The following is a 20,692-nucleotide window of genomic DNA, read 5'->3' as shown; positions in this document are numbered from 1 at the left end:
CTGCATGTGGCCTTTCTTGAGGAGTGTTTATTTTTTCTTGCAACCTTCCCATACAATCCACATTTGTGGAGAATTTGTGATAATGTTGTCACATGCACTCAATGACCGCTCTTTGTCATAAATTCCTGCATCTGCTTCCGAGTTGCTGTAGGCCTCTTGCTAGCCTTTCTGACCAGTTTCTTCCTGGCTCTTCCATCCAGTTTGGAGTGATGGCCTGATCAAGGGGGGTGCTGCGTTGTACCAAATACCTTCCACTTAGTATTAGACTTTACTGTGCTTCTAGGCATTGATAAAGCCTTTGAAAAAATTCTGTATCCATCTCCTGACTTGTGCTTGGCCACAACTTTATCCTGGAGATATTATAGTTGATTGTTTGCTTCAGTTGCACTACCAGGGACTGACATACTCCAGGAAACCTCTGTTCATGCTGAGATAATCAAAATGACCACAGCTGATCACAGTTGAATGTCAAATGGCTTTGTGTGCCTTCGAGAAGGTGATTCGCTACACCTGATTTAGTTTACAAGTCATTTTTTGGCGGGGTGATCCTTTTTCTAACTCAATAATTCTGCTTGTATTTTTTTTGTTTTCTGACATTTTGGTGTTATATCTTTCACTTGAGTGTTATAAGTTGAGTAAATACAGCTGGATAAAACAAAAATCGTGTCTGTCTTCATTTCAGGCTGCAAAGCAACACAGTGGGGGTTAATTACGAAAGGAAAATCCACTTTGCACTGCAAGGGCACTTGGAAGTGCAATCGCTCTAAATCTAAGGGGTAGATCTGAAATGAAGGGAAGCTCTGCTGATTTTGTCATCCAGTCAAGTGCAAGCTAAAATGCTGTTTTTTATTTTTCTTGCATGCCCCTCTCGGATCTACAGCAACTTTTATTCCAAGTGCACTTGCAGTGCGAAGTGGATTTTCCTTTAGTAAATAACCTCCAATTTGATCATTTTAAAGGGGGGGGGGGGGTGAATCTTTTCTATATCCACTGTATATTGAAAGAGCACCAGACCAAAAGATAAGAGTCCAAATTCATTTATTGATGTTGGCTTAACACAGCATCAAAAAAAACTAATTTGGATTCTTCTGTTTTGATCTGGCACTCCTTCCATATATGCATGTCAAGAACTAGTTCTCGTCAGTTGAGCAAAATAGTTGAATGCGTTCCTAAATGCACACAATACAACTAGATACCAATATTTATAAAAATACCAGAGGTAGTTGATCCAGGGAATATCCAATTGCCTCTTGTGGGGTCAAGAAGGATGTTTTTTCCCCTTCTGGACAAATTGGATCAAGCTTTATTGGGGGTTTTTTGCCTTTCAATTGGAACAACTGTGGGTATAGAATTGTGTATATGGAGTTTTCTTTCTTTGTTCTTCTTTTTTTATTTTTTTTATTGGTTGAGCTAGACCGACTTGTGTTTTTTTTATTTATTTTTTTCAACCTGACTTATTCTATAAACTATGTAAAAAAATATTTTTCACTGACATTTCAAGGTCCTTTGAAGCATGAGACAATTCATCATGACCAACACAAGGAAGTAGAACAGAAATAACAATCTATACTTCTGGCCCTGCCTTGTTCATTTACATCACTGTAACAGCTGGCTATAAAAGAGGATGAGAAGGGGAAAAAAACACAGATGCTGATGACCATTTATTCAAGTCACAGAATGTCACTCACAAGATCTATCGCTCTTCTGCTTCTATGCTCCATTGTCACATTGGCTAATGCACAGTCTGCCTGCCCTGCGATAAGTGACACTACTACAACTAACACTAACTATACACTGACCCCCCCATCAAGTGTTACCAATGGCAATACCTATCAAGGTAAGTGATTTTTTTTTTCTTCGATCTTACCAGCGCAAATCACATGAACTGCCAATATCCATTGATGGATTTTTCCGGTGTATTAAGGTGAAACTTAAATGCATCTGCATATCACTAACTGAAAACACAATGTATTGTATTTTTATTATTCAAATTAAAGCCACCCATCCATCCATGTCTCCATGCTATATCCTGTTGAGAAATCACTTGAAAAATAACCACCTAGCATTTCTTTCTTGAGTAAAGGTAAACGATTCATGTAGCATTTACTTACTGGAATCAATCTGCCCTTAATTCAGACATGTAGACAGGAGGGTGTGTTTAATTGAGAAATCCCATCCTCCCCTTCGCAGATGAAAGAAAGAAAATGCCCATGAAGGCTCCTGGGATGTATGAGCTAAGTTTGATTAAGACCAGAGACCAGGAAGCAACTGAAGAAAAAAAAAGTAAAAAAAAAAAAAAAGAGTTTAAAACAAGTAAATATTATAGTCCTTCATATCTATTTGCTAATCAGCATGAGGATTATAATAGTTAATGTTGATTGCGAGAGTTTAGTTTCGATTTAAAGAAATATAATGGCTGCCATTGATGACATCCCCCTAAAAATGCCAGTGTCTGGCTCACTAATCTGGATTGCTTACGAAGTCAGAACTCCTTTCCTGCATACCCGATGTTGGTGACTGAAATGTTTGAAGCCATTGTATATCCATGACAGCCATAATAAGCATTTTTCGGAAGACGTTGGTAATAGCATCTGCACATTTTCTTTTACTATAGGTTTGCTTTAAAGCTTTGAAAATAACATTGTGTGTAAACCTTTCTGATGATGATGTAATAGGTTGCGCACATAATGCCTGAGATAGGCTAACACAATGTTTTTCATTTTGAGGGGTGGTGCAATGAGCTGTTTAAATTTTTTTTAACTTTATTGAGAGTATACAAAGTTACACTCCACACCACTGCACGGTGACCTCCTTTAGTGTCTTCTGATACACTGTTGTAAAATGCAGCATGTCTGCAATTTTTGGCACCATATCACATGTCACCCCAATGTGAAGGAGTGGATGGGGCACATAGGGTGCTTAGAATGTTTTCCATGTGCCCTTGCATTGACTAGCATCAATCAGGTACAAACAAACATCAATTACCCCACATAATGTGAGGGACTTTAAAGCTGGCCATACACACACAGATTTTTTTGTTTGGCTCACAGGCTAGTGAAGCTTGGTCTATACGTTAAATGGTGAATTGCTTGTCTTTGATCTAGGTATACCAAAAGTAATCATTGTGTATTTTAGTTGTTTTTATCCCACTTAGGGTCCTTTCATGCAGGCTTTCCAATCAGGTCTGCCTGTCAATTCTTTAGACAGACCTTACTGGAAGCATCATGTCAGTCTACGCGCAGTAAACGGACCATTTTGGATAGAGTGTGGAAGTGTTGAAATCCCTGTCAGGTTTTTATTGCTTATTATATGATGAAGCAGTATCTGCTGATTCCCAGGCAGCATTAATGGAGGCTTGAGTAGATTTGTCTAACAATGTAGAGAAAAGGTACGTGCACTTATACAGTATGTGTATTATGTGTTGCATTGAATACAAAATTGCCTTTTTGTTGAACGCAACTCATAATATAATATTTCTGGACAGTGCCCTGGCACTCTTACTCTTTGCCTCTTTTATAGGTTTGGATTACTGTCTGTTGACCCATAAGGAAACCCTCTTTATTTGTCATGGAGACCATTGTTACTGAGACATAAAGTAATGGGTAATGCAACAATTTGCAGTTGTACCTGGAATAAGAACAGAGGGACACCTGCTCTGTGACAGCTGTCTAAGAGGGGATATGGAAAAAGTAAAAAAATCTTAGTGATTGTTATTCTGAATCCATTGCAATCGCGTTGCTCTACTTGTCATTAGCTTCAGTCCTTTAAACCAATATGAATTATAAAGGCCAGAAAGCCAAGATGGCCATCAATGGTGAAACCATTCTTCCTTCCATCCAATAGAATATAAGGGTCTCCACATTTTTGAATGGACTCTGTTGTCCACTGCTGTGAATGAAAGACACCAAACTATTCCACTAAGAAATGCTAAATAGAAAAATGTGTCATGCTTGCAGAATGATGATTTATCTTGTCATTAGCTTCATTTTTATTAGCTTCAGTCCTTTAAACCAAGATGAATTATGAAGGCCAGAAAGCCAAGCTGACCATCAATGGTGCAACCATTCTTCCTTCCATCCAATAGAGGGTCTCCAAATTTTTGAATTTCAATGGCCTCGGATGTTCTCTGCTGTGAGTGAAAGACATCAACCATTCCGCCAAGAAATGCTAAATAGAAAAATTTGTCATGCTTGCAGCATGATGACTTATCTTGTACTAGGGTTAGGATATGAAAGGGTACACCTCTGAGTCAAACCGAGACTTCCCTGATAGATCAGATCAGTAGCTACTATGGCTGTTTATGCTTTAACCATACTGTCACTCAAGACTCCAACTATGCATAATCCCTCCACCTGATCAGTATTAATTTGCATAGTTAAAATGTTTTATATGTCAGAGATAATGTTAGAGATCCACACATTATGATGGGGGAGAGCATACAATCCAAAGTACTCGATGGGAGGTAAAATTACTTAACCCCTAAAAAGCAGAAAACTTCCCCTAATGCCTCGTACACGCGAACATAAATTCCACCAGCAAAAGTCTGATGTGAGCTTTTAGTCGGAAATTCCGGAGGGGGGGGGGGGGTGTGTATGCTCCATCGGACTTTTGCTGGTGGAATTCACGCCAGCAAAAATTGAGAGCAGGCTCTCTATTTTTCCGACGGAAAAAGTTCAGATCGGAAATTCCGATTGTCTGTAGCAATTCCGTTGCGCAAAATTCCTACTTATGCTCGGAAACAATTCGCCACATGCTCGGAAGCATTTTCTTGGCTCGTCGTAGTGTTGTACGTCACCGCGTTCATGATGGTCAAAAGTTCAGAGAACTTTTGTGTGACCGTGTGTATGCAAGACAAGCTTGAGCGGAATTCCGTCGGAAAAGCCATCCAAAATGTTTCCAATGGAAATTCCACTTGTGTGTACGGGACATAAGAGGTGTGACACATGTATAATAAAAAGACAAGGCAGAAATTAAGTTGTGTAGTGATTTTTTTAACTATACTTTTATTATGAAGTAATTACCCTTTTATTTCGATAAATTACATTTAAAAGATAACATAATGGATAATCATGTGATGTTACAGAGTGCTTTTGTAATTACTCAAGCAAAGATTTTATTTTTTATTTCTTAAATCTGTTTATTGCATTTTTATACATATCACAGACAATAAAACAAAAACAAAGTGCTTTAACAAACAAAATAGCATAAAAACTGCTTGAGGGTGCAACCCATAGTCTTGAAAAAAAAAACATACCCCAGGATGAGGGCAGTCAAAGTTTTGAAATGTTGCAGGAACATCTAAGAAGGTAAAAATATTCAATGTTATTAGGAGGATTGGACTACGCGGAGGATTAGTATGGCAACAAAGCTTACCCAGTAATACAACCTGGAATCAGGGTAATAAGGGCTGCATCACATAGCGAGAAGTAGAATCCCTGTTGTAAATGAAATTGGGATTTACACTGATCTTACAGACACACATGTACTGTACAGTATGCGTGACTGGTCCTTATCTCACATCTAAATCCGAAATGGTAACAAAATAATTGTTGCATATATTACATATACGGTAACAGATATCTAAATATACTAAGAATGTTTTTGTTGTGCTTTATCCACAGTAACCTTTTCATCATCCAAAGCCGCAAATGGCACAGTGATCTTGCAAGTTCTATTAAACAATACCTCTGTGGGCAACTGGTCATCATTACCAAGTGGATTTTCAAATTGTACTGGAGGCATTTGGAGCAATTTTGTATCTGGTAACGTCTCATTTACAGCAAGTTGGATAGCACCATCATCGCTAAATTCTTCTGTCCTATTTAAGTAAGTTGTAAGGGGAAAGCCTATTATAAAGATGAAAGCTTTAACCAGTGTCAACATCTTCTGTGCCAGCTATTTTCATCAGTAGGGTTTATTCAGTAACATAAAGTTCAGTGAGCGATCAGAATTCATCTTCAATGTAAAGAGAGTACACATTGTTGATGTTACTCAGTTCTGCACTTTGACAGTTTTTATACTGCAAAACTGAATAGGCAGAATGATGTAGTAATCAAATTAGTCTAATAAAAAGTGTAGCATAACAAAATGTAGGTACTGCAGAGGGTACCTATGCTATAAACTGATTCAACATTATTGTGAAAGACTGCAGAATCAGTTGATATTATATAAATGAACAATGAGCAAAAAATAGCAAGGTTTACATGGAGTGCAACTAGGTATTCCAGGAAATTGATGCCTAAAAATGTTCACAGAACAATAAGCCAATTGTTACGCTGACTGGGACTTTTTTTCTTGAGATTGAGGCCGGTCATACACGGTTCGAATCGCGGCAGGGTTAGCAGGAACTGGGCAAGTCTCTAACTGTTAATGGGCAGACGGAAGGTACCAGCTTGATCTCTGAATGAACCAAGTGTAATCTCTTCTGGTTATCGCTAGCAGTTGCTATAGCCACTAGAGATAATCACTGTCTTCTCCCGGCGGGGAAGGCTCCACCCCCTGCTGGAAGCAGACAATTATTTGGCAGGAGGGATTCCCCTGTCAGTACTGGCTGTGTTGATGGGGAATCATGTCAATTTCTTTCCTGCAACCCCAAGTTGCAAGAAAGAAATTTGCACCGTGTATGACCTGCCTAAGCCTGTCCTAGGGTTATCTGTTCATTCCAGTACAAGCATGCAAGTCTTTGCACCTGTGAGGAGAAGAAACATTCAGTAAACTATTAATGTGCCCTAATGTACAATATGCGTCTGATTGGTAAATAGTCGTTGGATTTTGGATTCCTAATTTAAGTACTCTTAGTAACCACCTTCACTGAAGATACTTCCATATAGCATACTGACTGAAGGGAAGCCAGAACCTAAAGCATCAGGGCCGTCTTTAAGGCAGGGCAAAAGGGGCAGCTGCCCTGGGCCCTGTCATTGTTGTGGGTCCCAAAGCAGCTACCTCATACTTGCCATCTATCCAAGTTTACATTGCCTTGTTCCTTGAAGTTTTAGTCCTGTGCTGTGTCCTGATATCTCAGTGTGAAGTGCTGCTACTAATACTGCCCAGCTCTGCCCTATTGTTGTGTACAGATGACTCACCTGCAGACCCTGTGTTTACATGTAAATAACCGGCATTCATATGTAAATAGCAGTGACATGCATATGTAAATATCTGAGGCCAATGGCATTGATATGTAAATAAAGGCAGCGTTCATATGTATATCATGCCCCCCTGCAGTGAGGAGATTATGTGCTGTAACCAATAGCATCCAGTGAGCAGTATTACTGTAGAGTAATCTCTAGCAGCCCATCAACAAGCAGAAATCATGTGCTGTAACCTCTAGCAACTAATCAGTGAGCCTTAAGGAGTGCTGTAATCTCTAGCAACCAGTCAGTAAGCAGTAATGATATGCTGTAACCTCTAGCAACCTATCGCAATCGCTGCCTGATCTGATACAGTAAACTGATTTTAAGTCTAGCTGCTATTTATTGTATGTCTCAGAGAAGGTGGAGTGTGAAATTGCATGGGTTGAGGGCGACCCTAAGAAAATTTTTGCCCAGGGCCCAATCAATATTAAAGATGGCCTTGTAAAGCATATACTGTGAAGGGTGCAGCCAGAGGAACCCAATAGCAGCTGGGGTTGCACACTGTGTTTTAAAATAGTTCTGGAAAGCAGCACTGGGGCAGCCACTGTAACTTCTTCTGTTATAAATCAAAGGATTGGAGGTGCATTGGCCATCAGTGGGGATCCTGGATCATCAGGAAATGCAGCAAATAGGTTCTTAAACAGCACTGGCTCAAAGTGCCGTATTCTTGGGTTCCCCCTGGGTTTTGGATTTGGATGGTGGCAGGAGATTGGTAATTTTACCTTTTAAGAATCTAATAGGATGGCTACCCAATAGTGGTCCCTCTCTTTGATGAACTAAATCCCAATGTCCTTTTACAGGCATTTAAGCATAAAATACCTAATTCACACAAAATTGCCTGCAGCAAAGGATCCCAAGTCCTCAGTGTTGCTGAGAACAACACTGACCTAATCATCTCAACCTACCCATGTCATATTGTCACATAGTCAGTAAGGTTGAAGAAAGACACCAGTCCATCCAGTTCAACGTTTGTGTGTGTCTATGTGTTTATGTCAATACCATTTCCAATATCATGGATATTTTATTCACTAAGATGCCCATTTAATTCCGCGTACACGCGATCAGACTTTCCGACAACAAAACCATGGAATTTTGTTTGAAGGGTGTTGGTTACTTGTCTTGCATACACATGGACACATGGTCACACAAATGTTGGCCAAAAATTACAAAGACTGAGCGCTTCCGTCTAGTCCTTGATTCTGAGCATGCGTGTTTGCACTTTGGACTTTTGTCCGACAGAATTGTGTACACACGATCGGAAAGTCCGACAACACACATTTGTTGGCGGAAAATTTGAGAACATGCTAGCCAACATTTGTTGGCAGAAAGTCCGACAACAATTGTCCAATGGAGCATACACACGGTCAAACGTACCGCCAACAAGCTCACATCCAACATTTCCGGTCGGAAAATCCAATTGTGTGTACGCGGTAGGGATGAGCCGAACACCCCCCGGTTCGGTTCGCACCAGAACTTTCGAACGGACCTAAAATTCGTACGAACGTTAGAACCCCATTGAAGTCTATGGGACTCGAACTTCGAAATTAAAAGTGTTAATTTTAACGGCTAATATGCAAGATACTGTCCTAAAAAGGGTTTGGGGACCTGGCTCCTGCCCCAGGGGACATGGGTCACTGCAAAAAAAACTTTTAAATATGTCTGTTTTGGCAGGAGCACTGATTTTAATGACGATTAAAATGAAAAAAAAAAGTGAAATATTCCTTTAAATATGGTGCCTGGGGGGTGTCTGTAGTATGCCTGTGAAGTGCCACGTGTTTCTGGTGTTTAGAACAGTCCCTGCACAAAATGAGATTTAACGGAAATAACATTATTTAAAGCTGCTTGCGGTTTTAATGTTATATCTGGTTCCTGCAATATGGTTGAAAATCATTGAGAAAAATGGCATGGGTAGCCCTCCCTGCCCATTACCAGCCCCTTTGGGTCTTGTACACATATTAAGGGGAACCCCCTACCCATATTAAAAAAAGAAAATAGGTGTGGCCCCCAGACCCTATATACTCAGAACAGCAGTATACAGGCGGTGCAAACAAGACAGGGACTGTGTAGGTTTGTTGTGTTAAGTTGAATCGGTTTGTAATTTTCAATTGGTACATTTTTAAAGTGTAGCTCCAGTCAAAAAAACTATTTTTAAGCTTTTTGGAAAACATAGGGAAGGGTTATCACCCCTGTATAATTTGTTTTGCCGTCCGTCTTTTTCAGAGCACGCAGACAGCACGCACAATCTCCTAACACTGACTGAGAGCTCTATTTAAAACGAGCAAGATATTTAGCTAGATAGGTGGATATAGCGGTGTATACTGCGTTCAGAGCACGCAGACAGCATGCACAATCTCCTAACACTGACTGAGAGCTCTATTTAAAACGAGCAAGATATTTATCTAGATAGGTGGATATAGCGGTGTATACTGCGTTCAGAGCACGCAGACAGCACGCACAATCTCCTAACACTGACTGACAGCTCTATTATAAAAGATAGATATATCGCTAGATATATAGGTGAATATAGCGGTGTATACTGCGGTCAGGGCACGCAGACAACAACCACTACAGAAAAGCAAGAACGAAAAATCGGCCGATAACGATCGGTGTATACTGTGTTGAAGGTACACAGGACACCCATTAACTGCTACAGATGCCAACACACTACACAAGGCCGCCGCGCTGGCGGCCTTATATAGTGTGGGGCGTGTACTACACAGCCTGAGCTATGATTGGCCACAGGCATCCTGCCTGTGGCCAATCATGGCTCTCCTCGCTGCCGGCGCTGTGATTGGCCAAGCATGCGGGGTCACAGTGCATGCTTGGCCAATCATGAGCCAGCAATGCACTGCGCCATCGCAGTGCATTTTGGGCCGTGAGCGCCACACGAAATTTGGTGCGAACGGCCCTTAACGTTCGGAATTCGCTGAACGGGCGAACAGCCGATGTTCGAGTCGAACGTATGTTCGACTCGAACACGAAGCTCATCCCTAGTACGCGGCATAAGAATTTTTTGAAACTGTAGACACTTCCCACTGATACCACTGGTCGTGGAAGGGAGTTTCACATACTTACAGCTCTGACACTAAAGAGTCCCCTACATAATTTAAGGTTAAACCACTTCTCTTACAATTTCACTGAGTGGTTATATGTCTTTTTAAGCTCCCTGAAACGTAATAGTTTTTCCCTATGCTATAATCAGCATTCAAGTTTTTATATATTGCTATTATATCTCTTCTCAAGTGTCTCTTCTGCAAGGACAATACGTTTAATGTTTGTAGTTGTTCCTCATAACTGATGTCCCCCAGTCCCCTTATTGGTTTTGTTGCCCTTCTCTGGACTCACTTCAGTTCCAACACATCTTTCCTGAGGACTGGTTACCAGAACTGGACTGCATACTCATGATGCAGCCAGACCAGAGTTTTGTAAAGTGGTAGAATTATGGTTTTATCTCTTGAGTAAATACTTTTTTCTTTTTAATGCATGCTTATATTCAGCTTGCTGCAGCTTAGCATTGCATTGCTGAACCTATGATCTACTAGGACCCTCAGATCTTTTTCCATCCTGAATTCCCCCAAAGGTTCTTACCCTAGCAAGTAACTTGTATTTATACTTTCAGTCCCCAAGTGCATTGCATTTTTCAACATTAAACATCATTTGCCATGTAGATGCCCACCCCTTTTATTTTACTGAAGTCCCCTTGTAAAGTTGTTATATCCTGCTGTGTGGTTTTTGCCCTGCTTAGCTTTGTATTGTCAGCAAACACTGAGATTGAAATCGAATTAGACTCAGAACAGAGCCTTGGGACACCAAGGTACCATGTATAATATCCTGGGTTTGTGAGAGGTGAAATGTCCCTCTAGAAGCCTGCCCCATTTTCATTCCCTCCATGACATCTGCATTCCGACCCTTCTTTCCTCCTCATATTCCTCTTCGTCCTCCTGCTGCCTTTGCCTCAGAGGGATAGAGGAAAGGGGCAAAGGTTTCTGATAGCTCTAAGTCACCAGCAAGTCCTCCTTTTCCTCTTTTTGCTGTAACTCTAGTGCCTGCTCTATGACATATCAGGCCAAGCACTGTTTGCTCCAGGAGAACCTGAGAGAAATGTTATCACTAATCCCCACCCTGTCATGGCTCACCATTTTGGTCATTTCCTCAAGTTCCAAAATGCTGCACAATTCCTGAATGATGAGCCATTGATGAAGTATAAAGAACCTCAGCTCCACATTTTATGTATCAAAATCAAGCCTTTGCAGCATGGTCAATGGTGAGTTCCATTGCTAGGGGGTGTCACAAATGAGGCAATTATCAGAAAGCTTATGTTGGTGCTACATTTCTGCCAGGCAAGCCCAGGCCAGGTATACCTAAAGTGGCCACAAACCATTCTGCCATGACAAAGGACCTCCTGAATGCCAAGGTACTTAGGCTCAGTGTGATCTCTCTAAGCCCCTGTACACACGGTCAGAGATTTCGACAACCAAATCCGTCGGATTTTGTCCGTCTGAATTTTGTCTGTCGGATCTTGTCCAAAACTGTTGCATGCACACGGTCGGACAAAGTTGTCGAAAAATCCGATCTTTCAGAACGTGATGACGTAATTTCGTTACGATGGGACTACATTCACGCTAGTAGCCAATAGCTTTGATGTAGGAATTTGATCTGAGCATGCGTGGCACTTTGTCCGATCAAAATTCTCTACACATGATCGGAATATGTCCGATCGGACCAGTTTGTCGGAAAATATTTCCAACAAGTTGGAAAATTGGGTCCGATGGATATTCAGACGGAATCAGTCTGATGCATACCACACACAGTCGGATTATCCGACAACACGGTCCGATAGTACACATTCCGACGGATTCTCCGACCGTGTGTACAAGGGATTACAGAAAAAACAAGCTACAAGGCAGCATTTAGTCTGGGTCTTTGCTTATACTCTTGGGATTTTGGGGGGACTGCTGGTTACAAAGAATGAGAAGTTACAGGTTACTGTGCTGTCACCATAGTAGTATCACCAGCCCATGCTCACCAATTACTACCACCATGTGCAGTACTTTGGTGCATACTACATTACACATAAGCTGCAATGAGCTGCTTTGCCAGTGTGAGCAACAAATTCACTCTGCACACCTAGAAATAAAAAAAAGCTTTAGCAACAGAAAATATATAAAATAATATGCAATATACATCCCCAAAAAAGCTAGCAGAAAAAAAAAATGGAAAAACATGAAATAAAAAAAAAGATTTAAAATCCATCAAAAAAGCAACAACAAAATAAAAAATACTGCAAGGGGCCCGACAGCTAAGTCACAGCTACTGTTGTTGCTGATACACACAAAACAGTAGTCCTAAAAATGACTGTTGGGTTTTTGAACTGTGAAAATGGGATGAGGGGGGTATACACAAGAATACATAGGCCACCATATTGCAATTTTCAGGGATTTTGCAAAAATAGCATAGTATAGTATAGTACCATATTACAGATAACTACAGTATATCTACACAGACTATCCGTTCTCCCTAAACTACTCCAGTACAAACAGTTGCCAGAAACCCGCACCTAACAAGTAGTAAAGTCCACATTATTCGTCAGTTTAACTGCTAACCACAATTGAAAGGTAAATAAGGGCATTATGGGTAATTTACAATTTCTCTATAAGTTATATATTTGCTGAAACCACAAACCCACCATGCTGAAAATCCAAAACCCATCCCTAATTTTAAATCACATATTTTGGCCCAAAGCCAAACATGTATAATGGGGCGTATGTTGATACTTGTATGTACAGTATTGTATAATAAACTAACCTCTCAGTTAAGAATTTACAGTAGTAGATGAAAAACATCTTACAACATTTTTATTGGAACATCTTTACTGAACTAATGGTTTAAACACTCATGGTCATCTGTGAAAACAAGTATTCCCATTTAGAGCAAAGCACCAGGTTTGTTTTAATCCATCACGCCCCCCCGACATATACTCACCTTTCCTTTATTCCCATGCCAATCCATTCAGAGCCATGATCTTTTCTTTATTCTGTTGACTGAATAGAACTGACTTTGACTGAAGTTGTGAGGGTGCAAAAGGAAAGTACAAGTGTGCTGTAGGGGGCTGGTGTATACATGAAAGAGCACCTGTTAGTTTGCCTTGCATTGACAAAGTGGCAAAGTTCAGGTTTAATCATATCATAGCGCTATCTGTAGTGCCAATGAATAATACAAATAAAAAAAAAACAGCTTCTACTACACTAAGCTTTTGCCTACCTTTCTCACAAAAAATATTAACTTGCATAGGAACCTAGTGGGTTATAGTTGTGAGGAAGCAAGGAAAAGGGAAAGTGGAGGAAACAGTATTTTTTTCTTATTGAGTAATTATAATTTGGTTTTAATGACTGTATCAATATCGTATCTTTCAGAGCTTTAATCAATGACACAACTGGAGCATATGCAGCAAACCAAACTGTGGCATTTGGTAAGTTTCCTCCATTAGTTATCCACAATTGTATTTGAGAGTTTATAAGGTATAGGATAGCAAGGAACAATCCCTGGGTTGATAAAAATGTCTAAAAACATATGTCCTTATCTTTCAAAATTGAAAACTCTCCCTGACTCTGACCCGGCCTACCAATACTTTAGAAATCTTGCTCACTTCTGAAAAGTCTCATCTTATTCACCCTAATGAAATTAAAGAGACTTAGAGGGGCAAACTGCGGCATGTATAAAGTGCAGGAACCTAGAGGTAGAAAAACAATCCTATCATGGCTGATTTTCAGGCCGTCCTGACAGGCAGATCTCCATCAGTTTCTGATAATGTTGAAACTAGCCCACCACCTCTTCCTACCGCCTGAATATCTTTGACAGTTATCACCAGAGACTTGCCTTACATGTAACTGTTTTGGGAAAGTATATTCGATAGGTTTATTTTGTCTTTAATACTTTTTGTGCTGCAATGAAATATATTAAAATATTACTCAACCAAATGTAATTCATTATAACTCATGAAGAAAATTCACATTTTATCTTTATTTCATCACTTTTAGCACCTTTTACTACACCTGCCACTGTCAAGCCTACATCAGGAGGACCTGCAAATCATCTAGCACCTATGTTTTTCACTTTGATGGAAACGCTTTTCTTCCTTGTGGTCACCAGAAAATTTCTGTTCTAAATCAGAATTGAAAACAAATCAATGATGTTTAGGCTATATTCACATGGGCATAATGAGTTTCACAAGGCAAACCATAGGATCTTGCAGGCAGCAAAAACCTGCTTTTTAAGTTATCCAACCTCTCTACACATATAATGTTTGTGTAACCTTTGCATGCATACACGTATGAATGCATACATACAGTGTTAATGCAGCTTATTGGTTGCTAGGACACAGTCAGCAATTGCCATCTAACATCTGTTGTTGCTAGGATGCAGACAGCTATTGCCACCTAATTATTCTTTGCTAGTACTCTGCTGTTGTACACCAATAGATTACAGTTGAGCTGTATGCATGTACACATTAGCACACATTTTTGCATGCATACAGCGTAAAATATAGTCCTTACAAGCATGAATGCAGATTTTTCTATTTTGATTTTAAGGATCTGAACACAAATTTATTGAACTTGACACAGCTCTGTGTATACAGCCGTAACAAACCAAAGATCTGTGTTCAGATCCATTAACAAAAAGAGAAAAATTTAGCTTTTTTTTGTTTAAAGACTATGGGGTTGATTTACTAAAACTGGAGAGTGCAAAATCTGGTGCAGCTGTGCATGGTAACCAATCAGCTTCTAACTTCAGCTTGTTCAGTTAAGCTTTGACAATAATACCTGGAAGCTGATTGGTTTCTATGCACATGTGCACCAGATTTTGCACTCTCCAGTTTTAGTAAATGAACCCCTATATGTACTCCCAATTTATCTAAAGATTGAGCCTAATGTCCTCAGATGTCCAAGCATATTTTAATTTATATTGTGTTGATGAAACAAAGGTGCAATCCAATAGTTTGTAAAAAAAAAGAAGCCTTGAAATACCTTCCTGCCCGTCAAGGGCTTCTGTCTTTCATACAGGTGTTGCAATACATCTGGTCACCCTTCCCTAACAATGCCTTCTACTGGTAATCTACAGTACTGAGAAAGCATGTCTTCCTCTCCTGGAAAGTGCTGTGATGTATTCCTAATACTTATCTCCAAGGACAACAAAAATCTTCCCTTGCATTGGGGCGGCACTACACTATACTCGTTTATGTCTGGGGTACTAAAAAAAAACTGTTTTACTTGCCTGATCCCCTGCATCATCCAGACCAATGAAGGGCATGCAGCCAGTGAAATGTATGGGAGAAGAGGCTGTAGATGCTGGTCTTACAGCCTGGAGGGAGACTGCATGAGTGGGGGAATCGGGTTAGGAAAAGTGTTTTTTCCAGTACCTTAGCATAAACAAACATATAACCTTTGCACTATAGGGACAGCTTTAACTCTACCCACAAAACAAAAAAGACAGGGAGTGCACTGATATAGTATAGCAATAAACTTCAATGGAGTTAAAAAAGGCTAATCAAATGCAATCACAAGGATAAAAAATAAAATAGTTTATCTGTGGTCTAGAGAAGGGGATCCCCAAGGTCTTTCAAATTTTATTACAGTTGAAATGTGTCTTGGATTGCATTAGCACATCCAATATTTCACAAACTTCCCAGATTTGCTTTTTAATCCCAATTCTGTATATAGATCTGTCTTTTGAATAAGGCATTTTTGGCTACAGCCTCTGCCTTATAAATACACCAAGGTCTGTAATTTGTAGACTTCTATTTTTACTTGATTTTTGTTATACCTTATGATAATATATATATATATATATATATATATATATATGTTATTCATTGTGAGATTTTTTACAGAAACAAACACTGAAAGACTTTACATAAAATAGGTAAAAACTACAATAAGTCTTTGCATTTTTACAGTTTTTTTTATTGTAGAACCCTGCCTTTATTGCCTATGCACAATGTTTAAAGTACCACAAAACTAACTTTAAAGCTGAACTCCAGGCACACATAAAAAATTCAATTAATGCAGCTATGAGTTATTTAAAATTTATGAAAATCATTTTAAATACAACTAATATAATTACATGATTCGGACTTGGTAACAGCCTCTTGTCCAACTTCAGGCTGGGGTAAGCAGTTGACTTGGCTGTATTGCTGAGTGAACAGCACCAGGTCACTAACCTGGACCTGTTTGGTATGGCTTTGTATGTAGCACAACATGAAAATACAGAGATAACATTACAGGAGGAAAATGTTTTCTAACTAATGTATTTGAACAGTACATTAAGTTGTTTGCCTGGAGTTCAGTTGTAATACAACCTGACTTCATGTTAAAATTCTGCTAATGCCGTGTAAAGAATTTATCATGAACATCATAGCCACATAATAAACCAACTCTATTGTTTAAAACTTGTCAAAGGAAAATAATTGTATAAAAACACATACTATTCTGTAACTTATTATTTTGATCAAAAAAAAGTTTCTTTCTGTTTTAATAAAAATGTAAAACACATTTGTAAATATTTCAACTTTTTATGTTTTCCATTAAAAAGGTTACCCTTTTCTGGGGGAAAGATCTGTACCTCTCTGCAGATACACCATAAGAAAATATTAACCAATGGACAACCATTGAGATTAAAGTGTTACTAAACCAACAACAGTAAAATCTGTCTGTATATGCAGTAAAGCTGAGAATAGGTATTTAGCAGTTTATATTTACTAAAATAATTGCATTTCCATGTTCTGAGTACTGTGGGAGACCAGATATTGTGAATGCAGGGTCCTGGGTTTAGTAACACTTTAAGACGCCTACCTTTGCAGGTGACATCAAGCTTTGCAGTGAAATAATGTCCTTACAAAAACTTCTCCAACTTACGAGCCAGCCTCAATGTACTATTTAATTGGGCAACTATGTGGCAAATGAGGTTAAATGTTGATAAATGTAAAGTTATGCACTTGGGGGCAAAACACACATGCATCACACATTCTAGGAGAAGAAAATATAAGGAATCAGTGGTGGAGCAGAGTCTGGGTGTTTTGGTAAATCATATGCCCTGCACACACGGTCGAACATTCCGACCACAAAATCCGTCTGAATTTTTCAGACGGATTGTGTCTGAAACTTGTGTTGCACACATACAATCGCACAAAGTTGTCGGAAAATCCGATCGTTCTGAACGAGGTGACGTACAAAACGTACAATGGGACTACATAGAGACCAGTAGCCAATAGCTTTAGTCCCAAATGTATTCTGAGCATGCGTAGCACTTTGTGCATCGGAATTCTATACACACGATCGGAAAAAGTCAGATCGGATTTTGTTGTCGGAAAATTTTAGGTCCTGCTCTCAAATTTTTTCCGTCGGAAATTCAGATAGAAAAAGTCCGCTAGAGCCCACACACGATTGGATTTTCCGACAACATAATCCGATCTGACTTTTCCTGTCTGAATTTCCAAGCGTGTGTACAGGGCAATAGACTTAAAGCGGTTGTAACCCGAAAAAAGCTCCTGTTCCTCTAAAGCATGATCTATAGTAGGGATGAGCCGAACACCCCCCGGTTTGGTTTGCACCAGAACGTTCGAACGGACCGAAAATTTGTGCGAACTTTAGAACCCCATTGAAGTCTATGGGACTCGAACGTTCGAAATAAAAGTGCTAATTTTAATGACTAATATGCAATATATTGTACTAAAAAAGGTTTAGGGACCTGGCTCCTTCCCCAGGGGAAATGGGTCAATGCCAAAATTGTTTTTAAAAACTGCAGTTTTTTCGGGAGCACTGATTTCAATGACGATTAAAGTGAAAAAAAAAAGTGAAATATTCCTTTAAATATCATGCCTGGGGGGTGTCCATAGTATGCCTGTGAAGTGGCACGTGTTTCCCTTGTTTAGAACAGTCCCTGCACAAAATGACATTAAACGGAAATAACACCATTTAAAACTGCTTGCGGTTTTAATGTAATATCTGGTTCCGGCAATATGGATGAAAATCATTGAGAAAAATGGCATGGGTAGCCCCCCCTGCCCATTACCAGCCGTGTGGGTCTTGTATGGATATTAAGGGGAACCCTGTACCAAATAATAAAAAAGGAAATGCGTGTGGCCCCCAGGCCCTATATACTCAGAACAGCAGTATACAGGCGGTGCAAACAAGACAGGGACTGTGTAGGTTTGTTGTGTTAAGTAGAATCTGTTTGTAATTTTGAACTGGTACATTTTGAAAGTGTAGCTCCAGTCGAAATATCTATTTTTAAACTTTTTGGAAAATATGGGAACGGTTATCACCCCTGTATAATTTTTTTGGCCTTCCGTCTTTTTTCATCTCACTTGCTGTTGTCTCCTTCCATTTGCAAGTAGGAGACATTTGTAAGTTAGATGTTTGAAAGTAGGGGCCTGCCCAATATGCTCTGCATAAATGGCGGAACAAGGTGTTGGTGTTGCCACAACACTGTAAGCCCTCAAAGTGACTCTTGGTGGGCACTGAAGCGCCCTGCTGTGAACGATTATATCAAGAATTGTAACTACATGCCATTGTTGAACAGTGGTAGAAAAATTGTGCCTTTGGTGGTTGTGGTGGTGGTGCTGGTGCCACAACACTATACGTCCTCACAGTTACTCTTGGTGGGCACAGGAACAGGCCCTGCTGTGAAATATTATATCAAGAATTGTAATTACATGCCCATGTTAACCACTTCAATACAGGGCTTTTATACACCTTCCTTACCAGACCAATTTTTAGCTTTCAGCACTCTCACATTTTGAATGACAATTACTCAGTCATGCTGCACTCCACCCAAACCAAATTTGTATCATTTTTTTCTCACAAACAGAGCTTTCCTTTGGTAGTATTTAATCACCGCTGAGTTTTTTATTTTTTGCAATATAAGCGAAAAAAATAGACATTTTTGAAAAAAAAAAAAAAATTTGCAAAATAAAACATTTTCTTCCAAAATTTGGGCCAAAATGTATACTGCTACATATCTTTAGTAAAAATAACCCAAATAAGTGTATATTATTTGGTCTCTGTGAAAGTTATAGCGTCTAAAAGCTATGGTGCAAATCATTGAAAAATGATCACATCTGATCACACCTGATGCACTGAAGGCCTATTTCATTTCTTGAGACTCTAACAAGCCAGGAAAGTATAAATACCCCCCAAATTACCCCCATTTGGAAAGCAGACATTCCAAGGTATTTAGTAAGAGGCATGGTGAGTTTTGGGAAGTTGTATTTTTTTCCCACAATTCTTGGGAAAATTATATATATATATTTTTTTTTTCCACAAAATTGGCATAATAACAAGTTATTTCTTACAGCATATGCATACTTGCAATGACACCCCAAAATACATTCTGCTACTCCTCCTGAGTATAGTGATACTACATGTGTGAGACTTTTACACAGCCTGGCCACATACAGAGGTCTAACATCCAAGTAGCACCGTCAGGCATTCTACGAGCATAAATTGCACATCTCATTTGATGACAACCTATCACAATTTTGAAGGCCCTGGAGCACCAGGTCAATGGAAACGCCATTTTGGAAATCTAACACCCCAACATATAATCTATGAGGCATAATGAGTCTTTTTAATGGTTCATTTTTTTCCAGAAGTTTTTGGAAACTGGAAAAAAATGAAAACGCATTCTTTTTTACATAAAGTTGTCCATTTATAAGATATTTATAACACATAGCATGTATATAGCAAAAATGACAACCCAAAATACATTCTGGTACTTATCCTGAGTATGGCGATACCACATGTGTGAAACTTTTACACAGCCTGGCCACATACAGAAGCCCAACATTGAAGAAGCACCGTCGTCCTACATGCATAAATTACACATCTCATTTCTCAACTACCTATTACATTTTTGAAGACCCTGGAGCACCAGGACAATGTAAACACCCACTTTTGGAAAGCTAACACCCCAACGTATAATCTATGAGGCATAATGAGTCTTTTGCATGGTTCATTTTTTTTCAGAAGTTTTTGGAATCCGTGGAAAAAAAATGAAAACGCATTTTTTTTATACAAAGTTGTCCATTTATAAGATATTTACAACACATAGCATGTACATAGCAAAACTGACACCCCAAAATACATTCTTCTACTCCTCCTGAGTATGGTGATACCACATGTGTGAGACTTTTACACAGCCTGGCCACATACAGAGGCCCAACATCCAAGTAGCACCGTCAGGTGTTCTAGGAGCATAAATTACACACATAAATTCCGGCTAACCTATCACATTGTTGAAGGTCATTCATATTTCTAACACATAGCATGTACTGTACATACCAATTACAAACCAAAATACATTCTACTGAGCAAAGGGTAAAGAAAAGATTACCTGCGGTTTAGTAGTGCAGCGGTCCACAGAAGAGAGCATCGGTCCAGGCAGCAGGCAGGAACATGGACAGCAACAGCAAATCAGGCAGCAGGCAGGAATAGTCAGGTAGAGATGTTGTCAGCACAGCCAATGCATTGGTCCAGATAGCAGGCAGGGATGTGGTCAGCAGAAGC

General features: G+C 39.5%; 1 protein-coding gene across 1 annotated transcript; it reads left to right on the top strand.

The window, feature by feature from the left end:
- Positions 1 to 1,628: 1,628 nt before the first annotated feature.
- LOC143934465 (uncharacterized) lies at positions 1,629 to 16,678 on the top strand. Its single transcript, XM_077458116.1, has 4 exons — positions 1,629 to 1,837; positions 5,622 to 5,826; positions 13,544 to 13,599; positions 14,168 to 16,678. The coding sequence occupies exons 1-4, from the start codon at positions 1,648 to 1,650 to the stop codon at positions 14,293 to 14,295; spliced, it is 579 nt and encodes a 192-aa protein (XP_077314242.1). The 5' UTR covers positions 1,629 to 1,647; the 3' UTR covers positions 14,296 to 16,678.
- The last annotated feature ends 4,014 nt before the right edge of the window (positions 16,679 to 20,692 follow it).

This window comes from Lithobates pipiens, unplaced genomic scaffold (assembly GCF_037356315.1).
Source record: "Lithobates pipiens isolate NorthernLeopardFrog02 unplaced genomic scaffold, aLitPip1_a1.2 Scaffold_27, whole genome shotgun sequence".
Taxonomy (NCBI): domain Eukaryota; kingdom Metazoa; phylum Chordata; class Amphibia; order Anura; family Ranidae; genus Lithobates; species Lithobates pipiens.
The sequence above is the reverse complement of the archived record's forward strand: the minus strand, read 5'-3'. Positions and strand labels throughout refer to the sequence as shown.